Genomic DNA, 25360 nt, shown 5'->3' on the forward strand with positions numbered 1-25360 from the left:
ACCACACTGCTTTCAGACAAAGCAATGGAACTCCAACAGTATCAGTTATCTGTCAGTTATATTTGGCTATTAGGTGTCATCTTGGGAATACCCAGGAAAGAATCTGGTTCCACCAAGATTTACTTGAAAGTTTACTTTCCTGCGGGCAGAAAAGCCATGCCTGGATAATTGAATGAAATTATGCCCTTTATTTTTGGTCTCACTTGTTACCTTAAAATCCAATGAGTATAAAATACATTTTTTAAAAACACATAAAGCTCAAAATTTTAGGAGCGTAACATATTTTTGCAAGCTATAGAATACCTGCAGTCCTTATTAGGAAATAGGACATAATTTTCAGGTTTTTTTCTTATTAACTTTTTTTCATTAAAATTTGGGGAATCACTATTTGGTGACCATTTCTGCCTACACATTCTTCTGGGCTTGTGGCAGTTTTGGTGTTGAAGTATGAGGTGATTTGCTCTCATATAATTTATGAAATTCCTTGATAAATATTTATAGCTATGTTTGATGGTGACCTATTCTCTTTAGCAGTGTCATCATAGAAATCATCGATGTATGGATTTTAGAGAGGCCAGTTAGGCATTATATAAGCTTTTTGTTCTGAGTTACTGATGACTTCATGGGGCCTGAGACATTACAAAGGAAAGAATAGAATGCAGACAGAAATAAGCAGCTGATTCAAGGACTGTAAAATAAATGTTCGCTCTGGTGCCCTCCATAAAAGTTCACGTAAAATAATACTTGACCTTATAAAACATGACCTTTTTTGAAGCACATTTGTATTCAGAAGTAGAAATCTCAAAATAATGATTTCTCTTTATCAAACCTGAGTGAAATAGTATGTACCATTAGAAGCCTGTTGGCTAACCCTGACTGATGACCTGCTGAGAATGTTATCTTTCCAGCGATGTCCTTCCTGAATTGTAAAATACATAACATCTACAGATATCCTGTAACTGAGAATAGAAAAATATCACTCTCAAAATCCAAAGCTCAAAGTAATCTTATGAAATTAGATCCTTAGTTTAAAATATTTTGTTTTTGGTTTAACTCAACTGAAATATCCTATGTACTCTCTTGTTTCCATAATTGTTCCACATATACTTTTGTATTTCAGGTAGTGTTACTGTAATTGTGTAGATAGCAACAGCCTTATATGAACCCAGTATATGAGGTTTTTATTTCTGCCCAAGTATGAAAGATTGTCAGATTGAAGCAAGAACAGAAATTTTTCAAGGATTATGAAAGAGATGAAATATTGACTATATTTTTCCCAAAGTTGCTATTTTTTGTTTTATTTATTTATTTGTTTTTTTGAGACAGGCTCTGACTATTGCCCAGGCTGGAGTACAGCAGCATGATCATGGCTCACTGCAACCTTCACCTCCAGACTGAAGGGATCCTCTCCCCTCAGCCTCCCAAGTAGCTGGGACCACAGGTATGCACCACCACACCTGGCTAAATTTTGTATTTTTTGTAGAGTTGGGACTTCACCATGTTGCCCAGGCTAGTCTCAAACTCCTGAGCTCAAGTGATCCTCCTGCCTCGGCCTCCCAAAATGCTAGGACTATAGGCATGAGCCACTATGCCTGGCCCAATTATTTTCTATTTTAGAAATGAGGAGGCCAGCGCAATGGTTCATGCCTGTAATCTCAGCACTTTGGGAGGCCAAGGCAGGAGGATCACTTGAGGCCAGTAATTTAAGACCAGCCTGGGCAACATGATGAAACCCTGTCTCTACAAAAAAAAAAAAAAAAAAAAAAAAAAAAAATTAACCAGTAGTGGTTGTGCACACCTGTGGTCCCAGCTACTTAGGAGCCTGAGGTGGGAGAATCACCTGAGCCTGGGGAGGTCGAGGCTGCAGTGAGCCATGAGCACACCATTGCACTTTGGCCTGGGTAACCGAGTGAGATCCTGTCTCGATAAATAGATAGATAGATAGATAGATAGAGGTCTAGCCTGATGGTAGAGTTAATGGAAGAGAGTGGGAATATTGACCAGCTTTTCAAGATATCGGCTTTTACCCAATATACCAACTGACTAGAATGCTAGCTTCACTGTACACCTTTTTACTCAGGCAGAATAGCATCCCACCAAATATGTCTACATACTGTGACAAAGATGTCTAGGACCTGTGAATGTTAGTTTACATGCCAAAAAAAGGACTTTGCAGATGTGATTAAATTAAGGATCTTGAGATGGAGGAGATGATCCTGCATTATCTGATGGCTCAATAATCCATTGGACCATTGGACAACGTAAGCAAAAGGTTCTTATAAGTGAAGGAGGGAGGCAGGAGAATCAGAGACAGAGAAGGGGATGTAACCAGCAGAAACAGAGGCCAGACAGGAAGACACAGATTTTGAAGATGCTATTTTGCTGGCTTTGAAGATGTAGAAAGTGGACACAAACTAAGAGGGAAGGTCTTGGGAGAGGAGGATGCCACTGGTATCTGGCAAGCAGAGGCCAGCAATGTTACTAAACATTCTATAATAAACAGGCAGCCCCCCCAAAATAAAGAATTATTTATGTGTCTATAGTGCCAAGGTTGAGAAACTGCCTTGTTAGATACATTAGGACCTCCTGCAAAGTACAGAATAGGTGAGAACAAACATCCATCTCTTGTTCCAGATCTTAGTGCAAAATATTTAATTTTCCATTCTGAAGTGTGCTGTCAGCTGTACATTTTTTGTGGATACTCTTTTTAAGATGGAAGACCTTCCATCCTATTCCTACTTTGCTGAGAATTTTTACTATGAATGGTTGCAGAATTTTATCAACTGCTTTTCTGTATCTATTCAGGTGTTCAAATGGTTTTTAGTCTGTTAATATGGAAAGTTATTGATTAATTTTTAAATGTTAAAATGAATTCCTGGGATAAAACCAAGTTATATATTGCTGGATTCAATTTGATAAACTTTTAATATTTTTACATCCATGTTATGAGGAATACTGGTTTTATTACTTTCTTATTACTTTCCTCCCAATCTGTGGTAAACTTTCTTAAAAGTTTAACAGAAATCACCAGTGAAGCACAAACAGGCAGGGCTTTTTCTCTGTGAGATGTTTAGACTGGGCACTGTGGTTCACACTTTTAATCTCAGCACTTGGGGAGGCTGAAGAGGGAGGATCACTTGAGCCCAGGAGTTCCGGAACAGGATGGGCAACATAGCAAGGCCCCATCTCTGCAAAACCTAAAAACAAATTAGCCAGGTGTGGTGGCATGTCCCTGTGAGTCCCAGCTACTTGGGAAGCTGAGGTGGGAGGATTACTTGAGTCCATGGGGTCCAGGCTGCAGTGCATGTGATTGTGACACTGTACTCCAGTCTGGGCAACAGAGGAAAATCCTGGAGTCTCAAAAAAAAAAAAAAAGTTTGACTATAATTTCTTTTTTATTTCCTTTCTTTCTTTTGCCCAGGCTGGAGTGCAGTAGTGCAATCTTGGCTCACTACAACCTCCACCTCCTGGGCTCAAGTGATCCTCCCACCTCAGCCTCCCATGTAGCTGGAACCACAGGCACTCACCACCATGCCCAGCTAATTTTTGTATTTTTTGTTGAGATGAGGTTTTGCATGTTGCTAGGCGGATTTCAAATTCCTGGGCTCAAGTGATCCACCTGGCTTGCCCTCACAAACTGCTAGGATTAATTTAATTTCTTTAGTGTGTGTGTGTGTATGTGTGTGTGCATGCACATGCACGTGCATATTCCTACTTAGATTATCTGTCCATGGCTTCTTGAGTTAGCTTTAGTAGTTTCTGCCTCCCAATGAATCCATTTTATCAATGTCAAGTTTATTGGCATAAATTATTTCTCTTACATATTTTAACGTCCATAGGATCAGTGGTGGTATCCTTCTTAATCTTTATGTTAGTAATTTATGTTTCCCCCCTTTTATCTTATTAGTCTGGCTAGAATTTTATCATTTTATGATTCAGAAGAATGAAATTTTGACTTTATTTTCTAGTTTTTAAAAAATCTATTCTTTATCATTCCCTTTTCTCTGCTTATTTTGGGTATAATTTGTCATCTTTCAATTTCATAAGATAAGAACTTAGATTATTGATTTGAGGGCTTTTTATTTATTTAATGTAAGCATTTAATGCTATAAATTTCCTTTTAAAAATTTTCTAATTTCTCTTGTGATTTCTTCTTTTACCCAAATTTGGGGACTTGCCAGATATCTGTTTTTGATTTCTCAATTAGTTCCATTGTAATTAGAGGCACAGTTTGTATGATTTCATCTTTTTAATTTGTTGGCATTTGTTTTATGGCCTAGAATATTTTCTATCTTGGTAAATATTTCAAGTTCCCTTAAAAAACAAATATACATGCTGGTATTATTGGTGGTGTTCAGTAATATCAAATCAGTTAAGTTGGTTGAAAGTATTGTTCAAGTCTTTTCGATTCTTGCTGATTTTCTTCTTATTCTGTAAGCTACTATGAGATGATTTCCCTCTTCCAATGTAATTCCGTGTATTCTTCCACTATTTTCATGTTTCATTTTCACATTAAAATTTGTGAACTACATGAAATTTATCCAGGCACATATAGTAAGATGTGGATCCAACTTTTGTTTTTCCTTTAAGACCAAAGCATTGCATCATGAATATTTTAGGTAGCACAATAAGCTCAGTTGGTATTTATTTATTTATTTATTTTTTTTTTTCAGTTGGTATTTAATAAAAAAAAATTTTTTAGAGAATATGCATAATACATATCATACTTTAAAAAATCTAACATAAGTCTTTAAAATTAAAAGGGGAGTCAACATAGTGAAGAGAAAATAAGATGACAGAGCAAGGCAAACAATTTTTGAAAATGCATTTAAAAATTACAACACAGCCATCCTGTATATATAGTGAATATTATTATTCTTTTCTTCATTTTGATTAGAATTACAGCCCTCTGAATAATCTATACAATCCAGAAATTGTTTTGAAGTCAGTTTACTGATTGTCTTGCAAAACAAAGCAAACAAATGATAGCTAAGGCCATAAAACAATTGTTGATTTTACCTGGGAACTATGTTTCCTGGTTTTTTGCTCAAAGTAATGCCATAATTTGATTCTTTAATTCTTGAGATGTGCTACTCTTTTAAAAATTATTTTTATTTTTGTTTTTGTAGACATGGAATCTCACTGTGTTGCCCAGGCTACAGTACTGTGGCTATTCACAGTTGCTATCATAGCTCACTACAGCCTTAAACTTTCTCTCGCCTCAGTCTCCCAAGTAACTGGGACTACAGGCACATACCACTGTGCCCAGTTTATTATTTCTTACCAGATTAATTATTTCTGATTAGTACTTGATTTTTCTGGATATATTTATATATATATATATCCATATATATATAGTGTTTATTAGTCATAAATTTCACACAACTAGGAGTGTGCTATATTGTTTGGGGCAAGAAAGGGTCTGTAAAGCACTGGTAGCTGAGGATAAATACATTTATTTTGGTTTCTGATCCCCAAAATCCATGAGTAAAAGCAGAGAAGAAAGAAATCTAGTATTTCGTATTAAAAATTAATATTAGCTTCACCAAAGAAAAATAAGAAAGTAATTATAAAACTTTTCCATTTATTAATTAGGCTATATGAAACTGCATTTCAATTCCAAAGGACTAATTTCTATAAGGAATTACATGTAATTTGAGTTTTAAGACTACACAGTATCATTGAACAATAGAACACTCTCTAGAATAATTTTCTTTAATCCCGCAAATGTTCACCTTTTTAGAAGTAGGTTTTGTTTTTGTTTTATCTGGATTTTACTTGTGTTGCAGATGTTTCTTCAAGCCACATCAGCTTTAGTTGTGAAATTAAAGTGCCAACTCCATAGGGCTCGTAAGTATTCTTGCAATAGCAGCTATAGTTGCTGACAATTTGTGTTCACCTCTACTGGTCAGGCTGGGCAATGGGCATAGGTACTTCCTTCCCACAGTGCTTGTGCTATTGATGCTGCTGTCTTTTTATTTTTTATTTTTGTGAGACAGAGTTTTGCTCTGTTGCCCAGGCTGGAGTGCAGTGGCGTGATCTCAGCTCACTGCAAGCTCTGCCTCCTGGGTTCATGCCATGCTCTTGCCTCAGCCTCCTGAGTAGCTGGGACTACAGGCACCCGCCACCATGCCCGGCTAATTTTTTGTATTTTTAGTAGAGACAGGGTTTCACCGTGTTAGCCAGGGTGGTCTCAATCTCCTGTCCTCGTGATCCACCCACCTCAGCCTCCCAAACTGCTGGGATTACAGGCATGAGCCACCGCCCAGCCTGATGCTGCTGTCTTGTTACCATCACTGCCTCTGATTCCCTGGGTTTGGGATTTGGAAAAGCAGTATTCTCGCAGCTCAGGCTGCATTGATTTTTTTTCTGGTCCAGTGGTGACAGTAGAAGATAACCCTGTAGAATCTCCCTGTTTCTTTAGACTTCAGCCCATTCTACTAGGCATGCTTTCCTTTTAAGGCCTTTGCTGTTGGTACTCCTTCGGCCTGGTTGTAACCCTGAGGTTCACTCCCCACTTGCTATCGATTCTTTTTTTTTTTTTTTTTTTTTTTAATTTATTTTCACACAGAGTTTCACTCTTATTGCCCAAGCTAGAGTACAATGGCGTGATCTCAGCACACTGCAAGCTCTGCCTCCCAGGTTCAAGCGATTCTCCTGCTTCAGGTTCCTGAGTAGCTGGGATTACAGGAGCATGCCACCACGCCTGGCTAATTTTTATATTTTTAGTAGAGACGGGGTTCACCATGTTGTCCATGGCTGGTCTCGAACTCCTGACCTCAAGTGATCCACCTGCCTCAGGCTCCCAAAGTGCTGGGATTAGAGGCGTGAGCCACCGTGCCTGGCCTCGATTTTCTGTTTAGATATCGCCTACTTAACCACGCTTCCCTTGACCATACTATTAGTATTGCCTAGCTCCTTTCCTAAATTTTCTTCTCCACAGGGCATATCTTCTAATGTATTTTATAATATCTCTATGTGTTGATTTGTTTTTGCTTTTTGTTTTTTTTCTCTTCCCTAGAATATAAACTCCATAAAAGTTTAGATTTTGTCTGTTTCATTCATGTTGAGTCCAAAGTGCCTGAAATAGTGCCTGATACTGAATAGACATTTTGAATGAATAGTGCCTTGAAGTACAGCTTCTCTCTGATTCCTTACCTCCTATGCAAGCTCCAGGATTTCACGGGAGCATTCACTATTAGGCCATAATAAAACTGGGCCCACTTCTCCATACCAGGACTCAATTTGAAACACATATGCCCTTCATTTCCCCAGAGAAAAGGTAAAAACTCCTCAGATCACTTCCCTGCTTCGTTTCTTCTTCCCATGGAAATGCAGCTTCCCCTCCTCAACTACCCAGTCCTCTATCCAATGACCAAATTCAGTTCCTACTTTACTGGGGCTCCAGATTCTGTCCCAACTCCTGTTTTCTGGGGACCTGTGTTTCACATGCAATCTCGTATTTCAAAATTTTCATAATGATCTGACCATGAACAGCTGTTTAATTTTGACCACTTAATGAGGATGAATTAAGAAATATTAAACTCAATCTACTTATGCATAGATGTATTTGACCTTAAAATTAATAGTGTAATTAACTCATCAAATTTGAATAAAATGTCATAACACAAAACTTTCAAAGAGATGTATTTTAATAATTAAAGACAGCATTAGTGAAGTTTTTCTGTATGTATCTTTTGTGATATTAAACATGTACTGTCAAATATCTATCTATCTAAGTGGATAACAATGCAATTCATTTTGTCATGAAAGAGCTGTGCTTTCAAAGACTTTTAATAAGGTTTTTAAAAAGGATAAAATTTCTCTTAGAAAATAACACGTAGGAGTTAATGGCATCAAAGTCACATTGACTAAAGAAGGAAAATAGCAACAAATTGTTAAAGCCACTTTAACATAAACCTTATTGCAAGTATACAAATCATTTGAACATGATCTATAGAAAAGAGAAAAACTTCCAAGGCATTACAACTTTTTCTCTGGCATGTTAAAAAACAAGTTTGACTAATGGCCAATGCATTATAAAATTTCCTATCTGACAATCTCTCTAGATTATGCATAGTATTTTACTTTTGAAAGGTCATAAAAAAGATATAAATCAGTTTCCAGAAGAGCTAATATTGGCTTATAATGAAAGTTTCCTTCAGGTTATTTGAATGTATTAACGTAAGAAAGCTCCAGTTTAAGAAGAATTTCAAACCAAAATTAAGCATTAAAAAATAGGCATTTGATTGAGGTTACTTTTATTTATTCATTTATTTTTTGAGACAGAGTCTCTGTTGCCCAGGCTGCAGTGTGGTGGCACGATCCCGGCTCACCACAACCTCAGCCTCCTGGGTTCAAACAATTTTCCGGTCTCAGTCTTCTAAGTAGCTGGAATTACAGGTATGCGCCACCATGCCCAGCTAATTTTTTTTTTTTTTTGTATTTTTAGTAGACACGGGGTTTTGCCATGGTGGCCAGGCTGGTCTCGAAATCCTGACCCCAAATGATCCGACTGCCTCAGCCTCCGAAAGTGCTGGGATTACAGGTGTGAGTCACTGTACCTGGCCTTAATTTTCTAAAGACAAATAAACAAAAAGCTTTTCCTGTTCCTCTCCCAAAAGAGCAATGAGATAACTGCCTTGTAATGTTTGTTTGCTTTTTACAAACACCAGTTTACCACTTGCTGGAATCCCAGCCCAGGAACCAGCCTGTGAATGTGGGTGGCTCATGGCCTTGTTTTATGATGACAATTGGTGTCCTCTTGTCTCTTCCAGAAGGGTCTGTCTCAAGGTACATTTTGGCTAAAAACAGTTGTAAAGACACATAAATTCGGTTAGTTTGGGTTAAACTAAAGTAACTGCAGATTGAAAATTCTTCGAATAAAAGTAATAAATTAAATTTCAGAAGAGCAAATAAATATTGGCCACATTGAAAATGAAAATTCTTCGAATACAGTTCTTCAAATGAAAGTAATAAATTAAATTGCCATTGACCAGGTAGACAAATACAATTTCTTTTTGGTTTCTCTCATCTGCCATGAAAAGCAACATGCGAGTCTCATCAATGCCCGAAAAAATTCCAAGTTTTATAGAATTGTTCTGGTGGCATAATTATTGTTACACTTTTCAGTAAAAGGAAAATTGTGCCAGAAAGAACAGCTTTAGTCAAAAGGAAGTTTAAAAAATCTGGCGTATCACAGTCATGGAGGTTTTACTCTTATCATAATAAAACAAGGGTTGAAATGAATTTAAGTTTTTCAGGTTAAATTGATATAATTCTATTCTAAATTAGATAACAAAACATATTTTTTTCTTGTGCCCATCTGGAAATTCTCCAGTTCAAAAAATCCCATTACTCTTTAGTTTTGAGGAGGAATGCTAAGCTACTTCTTGATTTTGAAATGTAGTTTTGTAAGACATGGTGGCAAAGAGCAGTCAGACACTCGGTCATAATGGTGCCCGGTTACTGCTATAATTGTCCATCAATTGAGCTTACCAGACTTCAGAGATTCTTTTTTCTCAACTTCATTAGCATCTTTGCCAATCCAAATAAATATCTGAAAAATGAAACAATAACAATATGTATGGTTTCTGGGATGTTGACTCAGGCTAGGCCCTGTGTAAAGTGCTTCACGCACACACTGCTCATTGAATCCTCACAACATTCGCAGAAGTTAGGGACGTGGAGGCAGTGGCCCAGAAAGGTACCATCACTTTCCCAGTGTTCACACTCATCAGGAGACACCTAAACTTACATTTAGCCAGTTTCACTTCAGATTTCACACTTGGATATTTTATGTTTACATGGTATTTTCTAGTTTGTAAAGTGATCTTTCACAAAAACAACAGATTGGGTGGATTTTTTTTTCATCCACCCCCTAGGGCGTGACAGCAGTCAGTCGAAGGAAACCAAAATATTTCACCTCTGAATACACTTCTTTGACATATTTTGAGATGGCTGTTCAGAGGGCTTGCAAAGAGAAATAGTCCTGCAAAGCTGCCTTTTGTGGGGGAAGAGCTGCATCTGTAGAGAATCTGCATTGGTGCAGCCGGGCTTTCTCTGAGGCCCTCCCTTTTCGGGATCTAGGGAAGATTAACTGAGAGTCTCACACCCTTAAAGGTCTGAAAGAAACATTTACCATCTATACTTTATGTGAGGTTTTATTCATAACAAGACCACCTTTCCTAGCCAGGCCTCTACTCCCATAACCAGTTTTGCCATCCTCCAATCCCCCATTCTTTCTGTAACTTCCAAATGGTACAAAAACATCAACCATCCAGCCATTTCTTCAGTTCTTGCATTCTGTATGACTCCTGTGCACATTAATATATTTGTATGCCTGTTCTCCTATTAATCTGCCTTTTATCAACTGATTTTTATATGAACATTTGGAGAGTGAAGGGGAAATTTTCCCTGGGCCCTTACACAGTCATTATCCCCATTTCCTAGATGTGGATCTTAGCTGGAAGGGACTACATGTAGACACAGAGCTTGTCTGTGGGTGATCCCAGACTCCCTCCAGCAACCTCTGACTTAAGGTTAGTGTTTTTCTCTTCTAGTAGCGTGCCCTCCCTATAAGATGTTGGTAAAAATGCTATAATGTTTAGTATTTAAATAGCAATTTTTTTAAAAAATTGATATAATTATATAATTATACAATCTGTATATATCCTTCTCCTTATCAAATGTGTTGGTGGGGGTACTTTAATGCTGAAAAAATTTCCTGAATTACCTTATATTGAAATCTCTTTAAAATCACTTGTGGCAGAGCAATTTTGGTCAGTTATGTTTAGACTGTATTCTAATTCATACTGAAAGTGCTGAAATATTTGTGTGCAGGGCACAGAACAAACCATGACAGCATGGTAATGTAAATAAAAAGTATGACTTTAAAAAATGAAATGTGGCTTGGTAAATATTCTAAAAAGTATCCATGGTTACAGAAACAAGAGTTGACTACAAATGAGAAAAATTAAATATATATCTGAATAAGGAAGTGTAATTCTTCTTTAATTCTTAAATACACAAGAGTGCTTTATTGACTTGGAGATTTAAATCTCATCTAGAAATAAGTACTCCATTCACTTGGCAAGAATCTGAGGCTGGGCCCTCAAGTCAAACATGGTCATTGTAGATCAGAAGCGAGGGTGTGATATAACTGAATGTTTTATCAGTTGGGAACAAACTTAAAAGGAACAATCTCTGTGCTTGCCTCTAAGACTAGGCCTAATTCAGATAAGCATTTCACACTTGTTCTATATAATTTAGTTCATAATATATTTACTTTTCTCTTTCACTGTTAATTTACATAGAGGTTAAAAATCTATGAGATGTGGCATGTCAAATCACCATTAATTTCCTTGAAAATTAAGATAAATAAAACAGTAACATATTTTACTGTGTAGATTCAAAACTATTCTGTCTGTTTCTTCCCCAGGGGAGGGGCACCCATGACTTCTTGTCAAATTTCAAGAGAAATTTTGAATATGTTGGTTTCCTCAATGGCATTGTACCCCCATGACACTGTACACACTAATACACTTATTAAATGAATTATAAACAAATTAGGAATGAGTAATTTTTACAAATAAATGAAAAATAACAGTTTTTTTGCCTATAACTGTAAAGCCAAAGATGGTAGCTCTGGAATTATTTTCATAGGAAGAAATCAACTTGCCATATGTATTAGTTTCATTTTTTACCAAATGTGTGTGTATTTTTAATACAGCCTAAATCTCTAGGCTCATTTATATCTAGATTTACCATTTCTCAAAGCAAGTTCTGTCATCTTTCAACCAAGAATGCATTCTCTTGTTATGAACAAAATGTAGTTGTACCTGTTCCCAAGCATCTAGTAACATAACATCATCTTCTGCTAAATCATCCTGGGTGAACTCTCCTGGAACCTCTTCAATCTGAAAGGTATAAAAAGCTATATGAGCAAACAGTAAAGCAGTGATTTTTCTAATACATAGGATACAAATGCCCTGTATTTTTTTTTTTGAGTATAATGAAAATAAAATTTGGTAGTAATTTTTTTCTTCTTTTTCGGGTAATAAAATTTTAAATAATTGATCATTAATTTGGCATCACAAACTGGTGGTATTTTATTTGGCCAGCACAGTATTTAATATAAACATTGCATTTGTGAAATTAAATAATTCAAATATAAAGCTGGTGGAACCTTAAATTATTCTGAGCTTTGAGAGGAATGTGGCTATGTGGCCTGAGTCTTGAGGCATGCACTCAAGCTTTTGCCTTTTTTTCTGCAAATAATTCGGAAGACCAAAGGGTGCAGAGCTAAGACCCCCCTCAGATCACCACTCCTCACAAAGTAAGAACGTATTCTTCCTTGGAAAGTATTAATAGCAATCTGTAACCAATCAAATCACTGTCAGTATGCACTGGTCTTATATAAAAAATTACATAAGCCTGCTATAATTTCTCTGTTTCTGCCTATTGTCAGTGAAACTTTAACTCCTCCACTTTAAAACACTGGCCCCATTCATTTGGAGTTAGTGTTTCCCGGGTAGCTATCCTCAAGCCTGGCATTTCAATAAACTATATATTGAATCATATTTTCTAAATCTCATCCCTAAGGTTGGCACATTTGACTGCCCACATATATAGTCAATTTGCTCACAATCCGCTATACTTCCAGTCCCTTATGACTAATTGTTTCACAGATTTATGTTGCCTATCTAGTTCCTAAAAACATTGAGTTTATGGTCCGAGTATTAAATTATCTTTCATTTTGTAGGTCAAGATTACTTTTAAAAAATCAATAGGGCCGAGCATCATGGCTCATGCCTATAATCCCAGCACTTTGGGAGGCCAAGGCAGGCGGATCATGAGGTCAGGAGTTCAAGACCAGCCTAGCCAACAGGTGAAACCCCGTCTCTACTAAAAATACAAAAATTAGCCGGGTGTGGTGGCAGGCGCCTGTAGTTCCAGCCACTCAGGAGGCTGAGGTAGGAGACTTGCTTGAACCTGGGAGGCGGAGGTTGCAGTGAGTCAAGACTGTGCCATTGCACTCCAGCCTGAACAACAGAGGGAGACTCTGTCTCAAAAAAAAAAAAAAAAAAAAAAAGAGAAAGTCAATAGGCCTGGCCATTTTAATAAATCAAAAATTTTCAATAAGATGACATTATAACATAATATTGCATGTACAAATTTTTTTTTTATTTTTAATTGTGTTAAATTATAGTTATAGCATTAAAGGGTAATGGGAGGGTTAGCTTCACCCAATACCAATGGGCATGTATTAATCTAAAGTTCAGTATTTTTAGAGAATTGTGGGTGAAAACCCCCCTGGATCCTTAAGGCAGGAGTTTGGATTATGGTTCCCAGTTCTTTATTCACTCCCTCTGGCATGTGACTCTGCAGTGTTGTGGAGCTCACTGGGGCCTTGGCCATGTCATATTAGCAAAGGTGACTCAGCAAGGGCCTTTTTGTGTCTTTGGCTTTGTCACTGGAAAAATATGTATAAACCCAAAACATGCGCCCAGCATAGATGAACCTAGTTCCAGGCAGCCTGCAGACATCTGAGCATGACAATTCATGTTTGTTGTAATCTGATGAGATTTTGAGATTGTTATACAAAATAAAACAAAAAACCTTGACCATTTAGAGGGCAAAGGATTTATTTATATTATTTTTATAGGACATATACCAATCACATAATGATTTTAAAAAGAAAAACTTTAAATAGCACTTACTTGATGTCAGGCACTGTTCTAATCTTTTATATGCAACAGCTAATTTAATATTCACAGCAACCCTATGAAGTAGGCACTATGATTACCACCATTTTAGAGTTGAGACAACTACAGCCCAGTTAGGCTCAGTAACCAGCCTAAAGTCACACAGCCAGCAAGTACTACCACCAGGTAAGTGACAGCACATGGGCAGATTGGTTCCAAAAGCTGTACTTTTAGCTAATAAGCTCTGCTGCCTTGTAGCTGCCTTGTAGGACTCTACATGTGTAAAACCTACTTTCTGATAGTAATTATAAGATCAAATACTTGTTAGCAACAATCCGTTGCCTTAAACTATAAAGGGAGTGGAAGGGGTTCCAAACATCAAACAAGAAAATGAGTTGGTGCAGAGAAAATTTATATTTCTCTTAAAGGCTAATATACGTGCATAACAAAAAGCCAAAGACTAACAATTCTTTTTTTTTAAACACACTGAGAACAAAGCCTAGGTACTTATTTTTGTAAAATACATCTTTCTTGGAAACAAATATCTAATTTATAGCAATGTTAATAAATAATTAAAATAAGAAATTATAAAAGCATATGCTGAAAAATAAGTTGCTTGGATGCAATATCAAGTTACCAGTCAAAACAATAAAACAGCAGATTTTTCTGATGACAAATCCATACAATATAGCAAGTTCAGGGATTTCCTGTAAAGTAGGTGAGCAAATTTTGGTATATAGCAACCAAATATTTATCTCAATGCACTGTTTAAATCTTTAACTTGTAGGTCAAATTATTTATAAGCTTCAAGGGGGACTTGAACCACTTCATCTCAAGTAATTTTATTTCTAGTAATCAAAATATCTGGCAAAATACATGGGAAATTTTCTTTCCTGTGTTGAAAAATAAAGTTTGCATTTATTCACTAGGACATGTTGACCAAAATCTGTAGATCAAATTTTATATAAAAGAGGAATTCATTCTTTAAATGAAAAATTTAGCAAAAACTTAGCATGTGAAACAGAGAAAGTATAACTTTTTTTTGAAATTTAGGTGATAGGCTGTGGTTCAGGATGATATTTCAGAGCCCAGTGTAAAATCACTCTTGTATTCTTTTATATTGGATGTTTGTTTCCCCCCAGAATTCCTATGTTAAACCTCTAACCCCCAATGGCATGGTAGTAGGAGGTGGGGTCCTTAGGAGGTAATTAGGTTCAGATGAGGCCATTAGGGTGCAATGCCCCTGCTTAGCGTCCTTATAAGGAAAGACCGAGGCTAGAGCTTGCTCTCTTGGCCATGTGAGGACACAAGAAGGCTAGAAAGTGGTTCCCTCACCAGACATCAGATCTGCTAGTGCCTTAATCTTGGACTTCTCAGCCTTCAGAATTGTGAAAAATAAATGTTTGTGGTTTAAACCACACAGTCAATGGTATTTTTGTTATAGGAGTTTGAACTAAGACATGCATACACATACTTCTAATTTTACTTCTGACTGACTGGAAGTCAAAGCTTGTAATTGACTATGAAATAAAACATTCCTGTTGATGTCAGTTAATTTGTAACTGCATATATAGCTTTCTGTGATTTTTGCTCAATGATCATAATATTTTCATAATATTTTTAATTCAGTCAATATGGTGAAAATTTTTACTCCGCTGGGAAATTGACATGTAAAATTTACATAGTTCGATCAGAAATAATGATTGCTGCCCATAGAAAATGCCAGATTATTAAATTAACAAATCTAACCACATACCTATTCATACAGCAACTGCATGCTCACACAGGTGTAAAGTAGCTGGTACTTTTAAGAGCAGCTTAATCTATATAGGACATCACAACATTAATGCTTTCACATTAATTACATCATTAACCCTTAAAAACACCCTGTGTAAGGAACAGAAAGCCAAATACTGCAGGTTCTCACTTATAAGTGGGAGCTAAATGATGAGAACACATGGGCACATAGAGGGGAACAACACACACTGGGGTCTATCAAAAGGTGGAGTGTGGGAGGAGTGAGACAATCAGGAAAAATAACTAATGGGTACTAGACTTAATAACTGGGTGATGAAATAGTCTGTACAACAAGTCCCCACGACACAAGTTTACCTGTGTAACGAACCTGCACATGTACCCCTGAACTTAAAATAAAAGTTAAAAAAAAAACCCTGTGTAGAGCAAAGGTTGTTACCATGGTTTGCAGGCAGGCAGAAACTGAGATTCAGAACAGTAGCACGTCTGAAAGTGTCAGAGCCACATGGGACTGCCCCTCCCGGTGTTGTTAGGTTCTATCCCACTCCTTTTTTTTTTTTTTTTTTTGAGATGGAGTCTCACTCTGTTGTCCAGGCTGCAGCACAGTGACGCCAGTGGCATGATCTTGGTTCACTGCAACCTCTGCCTCCCGGGTTCAAGAGATTCTCCTGTTTCAGCCTCCCAAGTAGCTGGGACTATAGGCACACACCACCATGCCTGGCTAATTTTTGTATTTGTAGTAGAGATGGGATTTCACCATATTGGCCAGGCTGGTCTTAAACTCCTTGACCTCATGATCCACCCATCTCGGCTTCCCAAGGTGTTGGGATTACAGGCGTGAGCCACTGCGCCCGCCCCCACCACCCCGCCTTTTTTTTTTTTTTTTTGAGACGGAGTTTCCCTCTTGTGGCCCAGGCTGGAGTGGAGTGGAGTGGCACGATCTTGGCTCACTGCAACCTCCGCCTCCTGGGTTCAAGTGATTCTCCTGCCTCAAGCCTCCCAAGTAGCTTGAATTACAAGCATGCACCACCACACCCAGCCAATTTTTGTATTTTTACTAGAAACAGGGTTTCTACATTTTGGCCAGGCTGGTCTCAAACTCCTGACCTCGGGGCATCTGCCTGTCTCGGCCTCCCAAAGTGCTGGGATTACAGGCACAAGCCACTGCACCCGGCCCTATCCCACTGTTTTTAAAGACACTTACAATGAATCTTCCAGTTTTGTTAGAGCAGCCATAAAGCCGAGGTGGATGGTCTTCAGCCTGGGTCTCCAGTAGTGGGGAGGTCTGGTAGTCTTCTTTCCCTCCAAGGGAACTCCAAAACTCCTCTGTGGAAAACACACTCAGTTATCCAGTGCATTTTCAGGAACACATGCTTGCTGTTGCTTTATATGAACAAATATCATCTCACCTTGGTTTCAATGTTGAGAAGTTACTTAAAGGAATCAGGTACCATCACCCACCCACCTTTGCAACTAATGGAGAGATTGTTAATCCTTATAAACCGTTAGAAAGTGGCTTTTTGGTGAAAAAAAGATGATTGGCAATCATATCAATATAAAATCTAGTTAGTGCCCTTGGCTCCACAGCACACACCTGGCTCCTCGCCTTCTTGGATCCGTAAGGTTTTGCACTTGAGGACACTTGCTACATACTCTGCTCCTTTCTCCTCCTCCTGGCTAGCACCTTTTCCTATCCAGATGTAGCCACTATTTTGTGGCAGTTTCAGGACAAAAACATCGTTAGAATTCAGTGAATGTGCATCAACATCAACCTGGAATATGAAGAAAAATAAAACAGTGATTCAAATGCATTGCTGCTCCCTCAATAAACATGTCCTAGAAGCTGTGACTGTGGCAAACCATACATAGCCTTCTGCCCTATCCCAGGAAATTAATTCAGGGCAGCTCTGGGACACCACTACGGTGTTTTAAACCCTAGAGTAGGAGCACTGTGGTCTGTGTCACTTGTGAATTTGTGACTCTGTGTCCTTCTCTCTGAGAACCTTTCTGACCATATGACTGTGCTACTATGTCACTGGCATGACTTTCTGCATAATTGTCGAACAAGTGTGATATGTGATTCCAGAAAGAGGAAGAAGAACCAATAAGCAAGACTGAGGGGGAGTAGCTGAGATGGAGGAGGAAAACAAAAGTGTAGTGATCTTGAGGCCAAGTGAGGAAAATGCTTCAAGAAGGCAGGGGTGATTTGCTGTGCCAGATGATGCTGCTTGGCCATCTACACTGAACTGCCAGGATGAAGGCATCCACGATGTGGAGAGTTGAATTTCACCAGGTTTCTCAGGAGCCTGTCCAAGGAGAGAACACTAGAGGAGGAAGGAACGACTGTTGAAAGTTTTAAAGGCATGTCCAGGAATTGGGAACATTCAGGAAAATGATAAAAATTCTCTCCCAGCAGGAATGAGGCCTCACAGACCAAGCTCAAAGGAATCTATCAGATGTGATGATGGAGAATTACAGGAACCAAGTCTGGCTTCCAGAGCTTCCAATTTCTAATATATACATCTCATTATGGGTCCAGAGGAAAGAGCCAGGATGAAGGATAGAAGGTGACAAGAGATCTATGCCCAGACTGGTGTGAGATCAGGAAATGAGATCTAAAACAGAACCTTATAAAGACTTAGACTGCCAGCAGATGAAGACAGGAAGACTTGTGAAATGATCTTGACTGGTGCATTTCAGAGAGGCTGGGAATGTGAAAGCTGGTTTGAGAGGCCGCAAGGAAATAAAGAGATGCACTGCAAGCAGCTGATGAGGTCTCACAAAGGAATGTCCACTGGGGAAGAAATCAGAATGTAGGAATGGTGCATTTTGGTTGACTTTCCCATCTGAAATCAACTGAGAATGCCCATAGATAATGAATGCTTAAATGTCATTTTGATAGTTTTTAAATGTCAAAAAATAATAGTCATAATTAAACATAGAAGAATCCATACACAGAAGGTTCTGGATAAGATCAATACATACGCTGGCATTTATACTATGTGACTAAATGAGACCATGGTGAAGGGGCCAAGGCCGAGGCTTGGAGCACTGAAGAACTGAGAGGTCAAACAGAAGAGGAAAACACAGCAAACTGGCCCGAGAGGAGTGGCCGATAGGTTAGGAAGAAACCATGGTAAGTGTGGGGATACATTCACCTAGTGAAAAAAAGAAGTGCTCAATAAAACTGGAAAGGCTGACTGGCAAATGCTAGTGGGAAGTTGAGAAAAACGAGATCAGAAAAGTGACCTTTGATTGTGGCATGCGGCAGGTCACCGGCAAACTAGATAAAAACCAATTCAGTGGACTAGTGGGATGGACACCTGATTGAGGTGGTTTTAGAAAGAACTGGCTCTAAAAAGTAGAGATGATGAGTGAGTGAAAACACTCAAGACAAACCTTTCAATGATATGTGCTCTTAAGAAGGACAGAGAAATGATGCAGTAGCTAGAGAAGGTAATGGTCAAGGTCAAGACACAGTTTTTAAAGAAATGACAGGAGGTTTTTGTTACAGTCATCTTTGTAGTTCAAAGTGAATGATTTCACATAGAAAAATAAATTGATGATACAGAATGAAAGGAGATTACTGCTTGCAATCATGATGAACTAGAAGTGGAATAAATGCACGGGAAAGACAGAAATCCAGGAGATTTCTTAGGAAAGCAAGAAAGGGAAGGATCCAGACAGAAGTTGGTGGCCAGGTGGGCGGAGGAGGAATTGGGCCTTAGATAGGAGGGATAGTCTATGTAATAAACATTTAATAAACTATTTATTGATATATAACTGTATACAAATACATTATTCATTGCTAATTTATGGATAATAGTATATATGTAATATGTATAGTATATAATCACTTATAAGACACTTCATATATGGAACTTCCTAATATAAAATATTTATTAACTTAAAAATATAAATACAAATTTGATATTTATTTCATAAAACAGGAGGGAAAGAGAATATATACATAGATGCAGACAAATTGATAAAGTTGCAGGGGAGTAGATAAGATGATTTATGCCTGATTTATCTTCTCTGTGAACTCTAAATTAAAGTTATCAGTAGAGAGAAGGGGATGCTGGGGATCTGGGGAGAAAGGAGGACATGAAGGGTGGGGTGTGAAGGAGGCAGCGGGTTCATGGATTCAGCTATAGGCCTGGAGAATTGCCAGAATGTGCATTCTAGAGTAAAGGAGCCAAAGGACAGGAGAGAGTTGTCAGAGATTAGATGACTGGAACAGATTTCTGAGGAGCTATAGTTATTGCAAATGGCAAAATTTAGTATAGGACCATGTGAGTGTGAGATGAAATGCGGTCAAGCAAAAGACTGCTGGAAGAGAGAAGCCAAAGAGATGGAAATAGTGAGATAATGGCTGAAGTCATCAAAGAAGAGGAGAAGGACTGGCAGTTCAGTCTATGAAAGCACAAGAGGTCTGGAGGAGGGAAAGTCTGATACAAAGGAGAGAGGCAAGATAAAATCAAAGAGGTAAAGGTGAGCGGGGGCGGGGGGAGGGGGAACTTGTCCAGCCCCATCCCTGAGGCCGTGGTGAGTGGGCCTTGGGAAAACACAAGTTCCACTTGAGAAGGTCTGCAGGGGAATCTGTCCTCAGAGGACAGTCGTAGAGAAATCAGGTGCAGGGAGAGGGAGGCTTAGAGAAGAGGTCACAGGTGGAGGGATGAGATGACCAACCCGGGTTTCAAGGGTCTGCTGATTGACTTGTATGGAGGGGGAGTTTGAGGGACAGCTCCAGGCTTGATATGCAGAGTATGCCGGGCAGTGTAAGGGTGATGTGGAAGACTTAGATTTCAATGGTGACTGGGGTGACAGGATTGTCCTAAGGTCAAAGCACTTAGCTATTTAAAAACCTGGGCAGACTGGCCTTGTCTATACCTGGAGGTCTCCTTATCTTATGGCACCATGGCATGGGGTCTGATTTCTCTCCCAGCTGCTGTCAGAAACAGCTCATGGGGCCAGTTCAGTTACGGTTCTGGTCCAGTGTGGTGGGACATGCCTCCCATATTTGTTACACTTGTGCAAACGAGGGCCTTCCCTCTCAAATGTCTCCACTGTGGTCAATCACCTGACCATCACCTGTGATCCATCCACCTCAGGCCTTTCAAGATGGAGCTTAAGAAGCCTCATGCTTTTGATAGCTAATTTGTGATAGTATTCTTAAAAATTTATTTGTTTGGGTTCAATGCAATTGAAAAATAGGAGAGGCCTGGTATCTGGAGTTTTACTTTTTACTCAACTCTCCTGCTATTAGTGTTTTTAAAATTTTGAACAGTGGATTAATTATAGAAATGAAGGGAGTTTATTTGCCAAGTTTTTAAAGTCTAATATTTGCTGATGGCTCAGGTCCATTGGGAAGTCCACAACTAGGACATGTTTTATGGAATGCATGACATTACCTCCACAATTCTGGTGATAGATGCCAGGTTTCTCCGGACTTGAAAGAGGCGTGTAGGGGGAGCAGGTGCCTGACCTCCTTTCTTTGATGTTCCATTCTTGTAAATAATGAGCGGTTTGTCTTTGAACAAACTCAGCAGGTGAATAGGCTCTTTGCCTTGGGAGACTCGGATCTGATGGGGGAGAAGGGGAATAAAAAAAATATAATTAAGAGTACCGTGAAAGAAGGTTTTAGTTCCAAATGTGTTCTTATGTTTTCTTTTTGAAAATAAAAAAAATAAAAAGTCAAGAGCAGGAGAAATGATGATTAACAGAAAATATAGGTTAATGAAAATCAGTTTTCCTTGGTGACTTAAGAATCTTTTGTTTTTGCAGGCACGGTGTCCCTGAGTAGTTTCTTGTCAGGGGAAACATCACCATGCTCCAATACTTTCTGTTTTTGAAAAGTATGAAGATTTAAGTTTGTTTGTTACATCTCCGAAAGAGACAAGGTAACACCAAAGTGCTGGTGTCTGCGACCTTATGTGAAAATCTTAAGTGAAAATCGCTCTTCTTTCAAGGGCGCCAGTAACACTTACAGATACTTACAGAGGTACTAGAATCTCATGTTTTTGGATCTGGTTCAGAAGGTTAAGAGATGTGCATTCAAATGCTTTACAACATAAGATGACCCCAAGCCATACTCATTATTTCTATATCTCTGTATTTGTAAAATAAAAAAAATTACAAAGATTTCTATACAAGCATTAAAAACGGGCAAAAATAAACAGAATATGTTTTCTACTTTTTAACTTACCTATAGAAATGTAATAGTAGATATGCTTAATATAAGAAACTTTAAAAAATAAGATTTTTTAAAAAATAAGTCTTTTTTTTTTAAAAAAAGATTTTTCAGGATGAGGAAATTGAAAAAAAAAGGAAATTATTTGCTTGATTTTATTTATTAGCCCCAAATATTGGATTAGAATTTCCTATTTCTCACACAAACTATTGATGCATTTACATAAAGAGTTCAAATTTCATGTCAGTCTCCCGTTGTTTTCATTTGTTCTGCCCTATGCGAAAATTGAACCGTCTCACTTCCCCTGGTTTGTCTTTTTCTAGAAGCCAGGTGAATGGGAATGCTGATGCATGTACCATTAGAGGGAGGCCTAAAGGCATTGAAAATAATTGACTTCATAAATATATTTCAATTAGTAGGCATTCAAATAAGTGAGCAGCAAATTATGGAAATGTTTTGTCAGTTATGGTCTCACAAATACCTAAAACTGTTGGCTTAGCATTTCATATAACATGGAGAAAACTTTAATTGCCAACATGAGAGAAAGTGAAACACTGATTAAGGCCCATCTCTTACTGTCAAAGGAGAATAAGAAAGACAAAAGGTTGATTAAAAGTAATTTTAATGGTTAATATATTCTACAAAGGAGCATTGAAAACCGCAATACTTTAGTTTTTTCATGCATTATTGTAAGCTATTGCCATCTAGTGATTAAACTAAAAATTACCATTTTGTTGTCAATTTAGGATTCAACTGGCTAACAATTCATGGAAACCCATAATCAAGTGTATCAAATATAGTACTATGAAATATGAAATATGTAAGACAATGCATATCTTCAAAGTTTTTTGTGACAGTTTGGTAAGTAATAACTTAAAGATCAACTAAATTTCATAGAATTGAGTGCATTTAAATAATGCAGTCATCTCATTAATTTGTTAATTAAAAATTAGCAAGTTATTTTTAAAAAGTTAATATGTACCTTTAAATTTAGATGTAACTTGTTTTATGTATCTACTAACTTGTATCAAGATGGGAAGGAAACCAGCTGGAAGACCAACTTCAGCCTCCACATCTTACACTTTATGTTCTAAAGTGTCTAACTTGCCTCTCTATTTAATTATTATATTAAAATAAGCAATTACACACTGACAAAGATTTGTAAACAAGACAGAAAAACCCTTTTATACCATATAGAATCTTAGCTCCCTTGACACCAGGAATGAGGAAGTTAAACAGGCACAACCATGCAAAGGGAGTGTTTAATGCTGCTGTATCAGAAACATCACTGCACTGGCCAAGTAAGCACCTGCTTTCCGTTTGAACTCTAATCTGTAAGATGCTTTTCCCACCAGATAGGAGCAGATGGCTTCTCAAAAACTGGCCAAAGACAACAGGCAGGCAGAAAACAGGCAGCAGTGTGCGCAGCTCCAGCTAGGAAGACACAGGGAATGAGAGAGAGGGAGAGAGAAAGCTCCAGCCAGCTGTAGGGAAAAGGAACAAGCAAGTGCCCTCTCCCAGAATGAACAAGAAAGCAGACAGACACACTGGGGCACACTAGAGGAAAACAGGGTCTCCTTGAAGTCTGTATGTCACTTATACAGTAAGGGAATTTAAAAAACAAAGACCTAAACTTTTTCATGGTAACTAATAAGGGTCCTGAAACAAGTAGCAGATACTCCACCATAAATATAAAAGGAGGAGCAGTTGAACTTAGGAGAGGACAGAAGGTTGAACCAGGCTAGAAACAGCAGTCTCTTAGACACAGTGAGATCTAGAACTAGACATTGATATTGTCTGACACTGTATAACATTTAAAGTTTTATAATAAATAAAGCAGTATATTATCTTTTCCTGCCCATTTTTCTCTATTTTAATCTCTCTCTCTGTCTCCAGATAGAGATAGATAAGATAGATAGATAAGTTACATAGATATACTAAAAAGTTGACTCATTTTTAATTACATGAAATTTTCATTTTGAATTTGGATTTAGTCATTCTCGACAAGTAATTTTTTTTTTCAGAAATACCCAAATAAAAAAATATATCTCTCCTCCCTCTCACACTGTCCTCTCCCTTGCCCTTCCTCTTCTCTCCTCCTTCCTACTTGTCTCATTTCTTCCTCCATGATTTCCCTTTCTTCTCTTCCCTCTCCTCCCCTCCTTCCCCTTTTCTTTCCCCTTCCTCCCTATCTTTTCTCTTTGTCCCTCCCATTTCTGTTCATGCTTTCTCCCTCTCCACCACTTCCTCCCTCACTTTTGGGTGATGGACTTTGTTTCAGTAAAGATTTTGGTACCTAAAAGGGAAATATAAGGACTCATGCTATTTTATCAAGATTTATTTCTGTTTACTTGTGCAAAACATAACTTACGCATGTTTATGATTTGAGAGTGTAAGAAAATGAGTCTTTTTTCTACCTATTAATTAGAATTGCTAATCTGTGCTTGTTCTGTACTGTTGTATTTATTTCTCAAATTATAATTTGTTACATAATTGCTGTAACAAATTACTATGATTTAGTGGCTTAAAACAACACAAATTTATCATCTTACAGTTTTGGAGGTCAGAAGTCTGAAATGAGTTATGGGGTTAATTTAGATAGATCACTGGGCTAAAATGTGGAATAACGATTTAGTCATGGGGCTAAAATCAAGCTATTGCAGGGCTATAGTCCTTTCTAGAGGCTCTAGGAATGAATCTATTCCTTGCTTTTTCTGGTTTCTAGAGGTTGCCCATATTCCTTTGCTAGGGACTCTCTTCCATCTTCTTATTTTTAATTTTATTTTTTAATTGATTAATAATTGTAGATATTCATGGGGTACATACAATGTATGGTGATCAGATTAGGGTAACTAGCATAACATCATCTCAAATATTTATCATTTCTTTGTGTTGGGAATGTTCAATATTCTCCTTCTAGCAATTTGCAAACTATATAATATGTAATTGTTCCCTCCATCCTCAAAGCTAGTGATCGCTGGTTGGTCTTTCCCATGCTGCATCCCTCTGATTCTGTCTGGCTTTCTGTTTTACTTATAAGGACCCTGGTGATTACACTAGGTCCACCCAGTAATCCCAGATAATCTCCCTAGCTTAAGATCTGCTGATGAGCAACCGTAACTCCATCTCCAACCTTAACTCTCCTTTGCTTTGTAACATATCACACTTGCAGGTTCTGAGGATTAGGACATGAACACCTTGGGGGATTATTCTGCCTACCGTATCTGTTGAACAACAGCTGGAAACAATAATACAGGTAAAACCGTTTTAATGTCAAGCGACTATCACTGACATAGGGTGTGATTCTAATGGGAAGATTCTTTTGGGATCTTAAATCTGTTGATAGTTTTTGTTGCTTGTGTTTGTTCCCTCCTTTCCAGAATCTGAGAGAACTAATTTGAAATGAGAGTAGGAATATTTGAATTTCAATATGAAAACAGAGTTCATATCAAGAAAATGTCAAATTTCTATCCCAACTTGGGAGGGAGCTATAGCTATCCATGGAGCTAGCAAGACTTTAACTTGTGTGAGTTTTGGGGGTAAAAATATCCCAACCTGCACAGCCTGTCCTCCGAGGGACCGATCCAACTGAACAGTCAGGAACGCAGATGTTGTCAGCTCATCTCGTGTGGCATTTGCTCCTTGCCTAGAGGAATGAAAGTGAAATAAATTAGCTTGCCTTTAAGTTTTTTTTTTTTTTTTTTTT

The 25360-nt window shown here is 37.9% G+C and overlaps 1 protein-coding gene across 3 annotated transcripts in view; it reads right to left on the minus strand.

The window, feature by feature from the left end:
• Nucleotides 1-7776: 7776 nt before the first annotated feature.
• SCIN (scinderin) overlaps nucleotides 7777-25360 on the minus strand; it is a 91607-nt gene continuing 74023 nt past the window's right edge. For all 3 annotated transcript variants that reach the window (XM_011983969.1, XM_011983968.1, XM_011983970.1), the window contains 7 exons: nucleotides 25210-25300; nucleotides 20876-21046; nucleotides 17056-17233; nucleotides 16666-16787; nucleotides 11841-11918; nucleotides 9499-9559; nucleotides 7777-8804 (listed from right to left, as the gene is read on the minus strand). In XM_011983969.1, the coding sequence (XP_011839359.1) occupies nucleotides 8677-8804; nucleotides 9499-9559; nucleotides 11841-11918; nucleotides 16666-16787; nucleotides 17056-17233; nucleotides 20876-21046; nucleotides 25210-25300 (829 nt within the window). In that variant the 3' untranslated portion in view covers nucleotides 7777-8676. The remainder of the gene's footprint in view (nucleotides 8805-9498; nucleotides 9560-11840; nucleotides 11919-16665; nucleotides 16788-17055; nucleotides 17234-20875; nucleotides 21047-25209; nucleotides 25301-25360) is intronic.

The sequence above is a fragment of the Mandrillus leucophaeus genome, unplaced genomic scaffold (assembly GCF_000951045.1).
Source record: "Mandrillus leucophaeus isolate KB7577 unplaced genomic scaffold, Mleu.le_1.0 Scaffold258, whole genome shotgun sequence".
In the NCBI taxonomy this organism is placed as follows: domain Eukaryota; kingdom Metazoa; phylum Chordata; class Mammalia; order Primates; family Cercopithecidae; genus Mandrillus; species Mandrillus leucophaeus.